The sequence below is a fragment of the Palaemon carinicauda genome, chromosome 2 (genome assembly GCF_036898095.1).
Source record: "Palaemon carinicauda isolate YSFRI2023 chromosome 2, ASM3689809v2, whole genome shotgun sequence".
NCBI lineage: Eukaryota > Metazoa > Arthropoda > Malacostraca > Decapoda > Palaemonidae > Palaemon > Palaemon carinicauda.
This window is the reverse complement of record NC_090726.1, coordinates 94,958,982-94,964,981: the sequence shown is the minus strand read 5'-3', so window position 1 is coordinate 94,964,981 and position 6,000 is coordinate 94,958,982. Positions and strand designations below refer to the sequence as shown.

The following is a 6,000-nucleotide window of genomic DNA, read 5'->3' as shown; positions in this document are numbered from 1 at the left end:
TAGGCGATGGCGAAAAGATGATCATAAAACAATTTTAGAGACAAGGGATGTAGGAAGTAAAGTATTGTCAGTTGGATTTAGGCTGTATGGTGAAGTGGTGAAGAGCTGAATAACACCTCCATCGATACCGCTGTTTTTGTTTAAGAGTGTTCCTCGATACAATAGAGTAACACTTGAGCTTTGAACGCTGTGCTTTGCACAGTTCCACAGGGACTGAGGCCATCTACAACTCCCCTGCTCTTTAAACCGATGCTAAGACCAAGATAAAGTGTGTCAATGTCTGAAAGGAGATGGCGCTCTCCTTCTGATAATTCCCTTTGAAATAGATTACTGGGGGATCATTAGGAGGATTGGGAAGTCTTCCAGCCCACATAACAAGTTTCGGCTTCTTTTTCCACAGAATGTGCTACTTGTACGAACTGGAACTGTTAGTAGTGCGGATGACACTTGGCCTGATATGCAGAAAAAAAAGAGAAACGTTTTACAGGAATCAATGTTGAAAAGAAAACTCATTTGTACAAAAACGTTAATTTCAACATACAAGAAAATGTACATAAAACTGGATTTTCCAGTTAATATATCCAACCAGTAGTATTTACAAATTACACTGCAATAACATGAATGTACTGGAATGGTATAATAGAAGATCTTTAATAATATTGAACACACTTACGATTACCTTAATACTCATGAAATTATGAATAGTACTGGAAAAAACAGCTTTAAATATTAGTCTGTCTTGATAGTTTCATTCTATAAACTGACTGGGTGTTGATGTCACTCAGCGATATATACAATTTTTTTTTCTCAGAGGTATTTTGAGGATACACGTGGCATTATCATGTCGTATAAAAAATACGCTGATATGACAACTAAAGTACCGTCATTTTAATGCTATTTCAAATGAGGTACCAAGTCAGTATTTTCAACATCTTCCGGCCCCCACTCGACCTATCCACTCCCTATTTGAAAACACAGGAGCTTATGTCTTTTACACTGCAATAGAAAACGAAGTGTGTTTTCGTCTGCCGCTACTATTTCTCCGTCTGTTGTCGCGGTCACACTCTGTTTCACTCATTTCTAAGGCATCAAGGCTCTGTGCGGGTGTGGTATGGCCGAGGGAGCGAGCCATGCCACCTGTTGTCATCATACCCGCTCCTCCCATAGGACCCTTCGACGAGCTGTTCAGTTTGGGCACCCCCACTACTGCGTAGCTGCCACTCCCGCTGGACCTGTAAAAAAAAGGGCGCTAAATTCCCATTTAACATAAAGATGACAGTAAGGCAATTAAAAATACACGATCTGGTTTAACGTAATTGCTCTAATACAGCACAATAGAGGAAACATAGTAATTTAAAGTATCATGTAGGCTACAGTCAAAATTAGCTTAAAGTCATTTGTAAGAATTCTTATTAAAATAATCAAATTGTCTAAGCTAAGGTCTATGTGGCTGATAATTATTTATATCTATCGTATATGATATATCTATCATACTTATCTCATATAATTATGATAGTGAGATAAATGAAAAAATTCATCCATCAGTGAGTTGAATTATATTATTTATAAGAGAGCACCAAATAGAACGGCAGCTTCGTGCGATCAATCGCACCAGGTATGATATAAACAGTGACCTTATTGGAAACGAAAAGAAACGGAGAAATAAAAATATGACCTCGCTCCAACGAAGATGAGAACTGTCAACCTTATCACCTAACATAGGGAAGACTGTAAGGCTTGGGATAGACAGACGCATAGGGTGTCCAGTTACTGATTTCATTGTCAAATGTTTCAATACAACATACACACGCAGAGAGAGAGAGAGAGAGAGAGAGAGAGAGAGAGAGAGAGAGAGAGAGAGAGATCGGCTAAATAAGTACTCGTCTGGCTTCCATAAAATGTAATTAACAATGTAAACGAATGGCCGCAAGTAAATTAATTAACATCTTGTTTCAGTTTATAGTTTGTAATATTTTAACTATTTAGTTATTATTACTTGCTAAGATACAACCTTAGTTGGAAAAGCAAGATGCCATAAGCCCAAGGTGTGTATTCACCCTCTCAAGTATGTATAATTGATAATTAACATCAAAATACTTGCCCGTCGGTACTGCACATATTTGTGACATCATTGGGAGCAGGATTAAGAGAGAAAACCAAAACAAAGAAATTAAGGGTCATTATGGAAGTGCTTGCCCGTACCCATTCTCTTTCACGATCTTGTGCAAGCTAAATACCTTGATCTTGTGTATGTGTGAGAGAAGTCTTCGTTAATTCTCCAGGTAGCCTACTAGTGTCTCCCATGGTAAAAATCAAGGTCTATAGAATACCAAGTCTACCCATAAGCGACCAAAACCACGTAGGTGGCCGTGCCCAAACTGTGCCGTCTACTGCGCAATCTAGCCATGCGGAGGTTGATGACGTCACACCGTACCACGCTCTGATTTACCAGCCTTTGTTTTACGGTAATCCCTATTTTACAGTTTGCTCACAAGGAAGCAGGTGTTCAGTATTCCACCATTTTCCACCATTTCTACATTAAAGAGTTGGTTTAGTATGTTGGATATCTAACAAAAAATGTTAAAGACCGTTGTCGAATTATTTAAGAAATAATTCTGAGCTTGTTTCCATCTAATCATTTGACGAATGTAGCTTTGCCTAAGAATGTAGTTATGGTAAAAATAATTTAGAACCTCATATTCTTTTATGATTTCAGCCATATTTTATGAGCCTTAACTATCAGCAGCAACCCAAATCATTCAAAATTAAAACAAATCCAGCTTAAGAAATTACAAAACATAATAAACAGAGGAGCAAGACTGATAAAAGGTGTCCCACCTAGAGAAAGGATCACCCCTATACTAATTGATTTACACTGGCTGCCGATTAAAGAGAGTATTGAATTTAAAATATGTACAATAACCCACCAAGTTATCAGATCCGGTCATCCAAAATACTTAAGAGAATTGCTACATATTGCGCAGCCAATAAATCGTGTCGACACGAGAATAGTTACAGATGGCTTCAAACTGTTGGAACCTAGATTTATGTCCACTTTGGGCTCCAGAGCCTTTAAATATGCGGCCCCAAGACTATATAATAAGCTCCCACGAAACTTTCGAATGATTGAAGACATTTAGACTTTCAAGAGGAAACTGAAGAGTTTCTTATTTCATGAGTCTTTTGACAATGACAATTTAACAGTAAATGAACAATATGTGACTTGAAAAGATAAAAAATGTGAACGAACAAGGTAAAACAACTGTGGAAGTCCTGTAGAGAGTGGGGTTCCCCTGCTGTAATGAAAGTACACATGAAAACAAGAGCAAGTACAACTTTTTAAATCTTAATTATGAAACTGGCTTTTATTGGTTTTGTATATTTTCTCTTTGGATTTCCCTCAAAAGCGATGTTTTGTTTAGGACTCTTGTCCTAAAAAGAGGTACCGGACAAATAGGGCAATAACTTAATCGGGTAAATTCACATGGTGATGTATGGAAGAGATTAAAGTTTTGATAGCTCTAATTGTAGCCATTGTCTCGGTCGGTCGTTGGATTGAAACGACTGACCAGGTGAAGAGCATCTAAATCTGGTGTAAGGCTGGGGTCACACATCTGCAACTAAGCTCTGCAACTCGCTGAGATGTTAAAAAATCTAAGCAATTGTGGTAAGTCTAGCAACTGTTCTGCAGTTTTATGTTGGAACAACCTGTTGCATGCTTCCTGCTAGACTCCCGTTTACTTATTCTTGGACCTGGGCAACTGTTGGAGGGCAAGTTGAACGGGAGTCGCCGCCTACTGCTTTCAGCATGGGATTAACCTTACGAATAATCGTGACTAGTGTGGATTCCTATGAGATTTATTGCGAGGGCTTTAGAATACCCCTCAATTACCACTAGATTGCCATTCAACTTGGCAGCGAGTGCACAACAATTAGCTAAGGAGGTATATGAAGGAAGGTTTCTGTATTTACTTCCTTCTTAGTGATTACTTAACATTTTTTTTTATATTCGTTATTTCCTATTTAAGTCACTGATAATGATTGAAGATTTTAATTGTTGGCGTTCGTTTTCTTTATTGATTTCATTTATAGTGACCATCAAAAATCTTTTTGTATACTCATTTTCTTTTTTTTGATTCAAGTCATTGATAATGATTGAAAATTATATTTGTTCACGCTCGTTCGCTTTATTGATTTCATTCATAGTGACCAGAGTGGGACGACCTGCAAACTGTGGCAGAGCATATCTCTATTACTGCTTTAAAGCAAGCGGAAAACATCACATGGTCGTCATGCTGTGTTGCCAGATCGGAAGCTCCATATACTCGCTAGATCCTACAACAAGTTCGTCGTGCATACCTGCAATTGTTGCAAAGGAATCGTTTCCAAGTCGTAGTGAGGTGTGATTTGCCTAGGACACCGCTGTCAGGTCTCGCAGCTGACAAGAGTCGCAGCGGTAGGTCGCCACAGTTTTGAACAGCCCAAAATGTTTGCAACGTGGTCTCGACTGGAATAAGCTCGCACAAGACCTTGCCGGGCAGCCGACAGGTTGAGCAACCCTCCTACGATATTTTGCATATATTCGAGTAGGATTCATTGTAGAATGGTGATACTGAAAAATACGGCAGTTTTCCAACATATCAGCAAGTCGCAGACCTTAGTAGCAGATGTGACCCCAGCCTAAGATAGTTTTCTTGTTCTTCACTCTAGTGCGGTTATATAGAGACTGATGAATTCTTTTTCTCTGAACCTCAGTCAGTGCAGCCATGCGACGTCATGAGCGAGATTGTCTTATTTTGGTCCAAAGCGGTGAAATAATGTTTAATCGCGAGCAAAGTGAGCATACGGCAAAGTAAAACCTAATAAATCGTTAGCTCAATTACGTAACGAGGTATTTGTAATACAATGATTGAACACTTAGGCTGGGGTCACACATCTGCAACGAAGGTCTGCTACTAGCGTATTTTTCAGTATCGGCATTCTACAACGGTCTCGCGCGAGCTTAATCTGGTCAAGACCACATGCCGAACATTTTGGTCTATTCAAAACTGTGGCAACCTTCCACTACAACTTGGCAGAGTCCTTGGCGAATCGTACCTTACTATGACTTGGCAACGGTTCCTTTGCAACGGTCTATTAAATTTCTCATTCCTGATCTAGATATTAATCTTTGGCACCGTCGTTCAATTAGTTCATTATGCATGTTGCATAAGATTTTTCATAACTCTGGCCATCATTTACATTCATATCTCCCTGGACAATTCTATCCTGTTCGTAATACTAGGCAGGCAGTTAATTCTAATAACCAGGCCTTCTCCATCATGAGGCTCAATACTACACAGTATTCTAGAAGTTTTATTCCAGCTGTTACTAAGTTGTGGAATGATCTTCCTAATCGGGTAGTTGAATCAGTAGAACCTCAAAAGTTCAAAGTTGGAGCAAATGTTTTTATGTTGTCATATATAAACTTTTTATAGTTTATATAGGACATATCTGTTTTGACTTTGTTATTGTTTTCAGAATGATTTATTGATAACTTATTCTCATCATATATTTATTTCCTTGTTTCCTTTCCACACTAGGCTATTTTTCCCTGTTGGAGCCCTTGGGCTTATAGCATCTTGCTTTTCCAACTAGGATTGTGGCTTGGATGGTAATAATAATAATAATAATAATAATAATAATAATAATAATAATAATAATAATAATAATAATAATAATAATAATTGCAGGAATGTACGACGAAATTGTTGAAGGATCTAGTGAGTATAGGGAGCCTGCGATCTGACACAACATGACGACCACGTGACGTTTCCCACTCGCTTAAAAGCAGCAATAGAGATATGCTCTGCCACAGTTCGCAAGTCGTTCCACTCTGGTCACTATGAATGAAAGCAATACAGAAAACGAACGTAAACAAATTAAAATCTTCAATCATTATCAGTGACTTAAATAAAAAGTAAAGAATATGAATAGATGAAAAAGATTCTATATGGTCAC

At 38.2% G+C, this 6,000-nt stretch overlaps 1 protein-coding gene across 2 annotated transcripts in view; it reads right to left on the bottom strand.

Annotated features, from left to right (window-relative positions):
• Window positions 1–538: 538 nt before the first annotated feature.
• LOC137625985 (cell adhesion molecule Dscam2-like) overlaps window positions 539–6,000 on the bottom strand; it is a 2,034,023-nt gene continuing 2,028,561 nt past the window's right edge. For both annotated transcript variants that reach the window (XM_068357069.1, XM_068357078.1), the window contains exon 37: window positions 539–1,232. In XM_068357069.1, coding sequence (XP_068213170.1) covers window positions 992–1,232 — 241 coding nt within the window. In that variant the 3' untranslated portion in view covers window positions 539–991. The remainder of the gene's footprint in view (window positions 1,233–6,000) is intronic.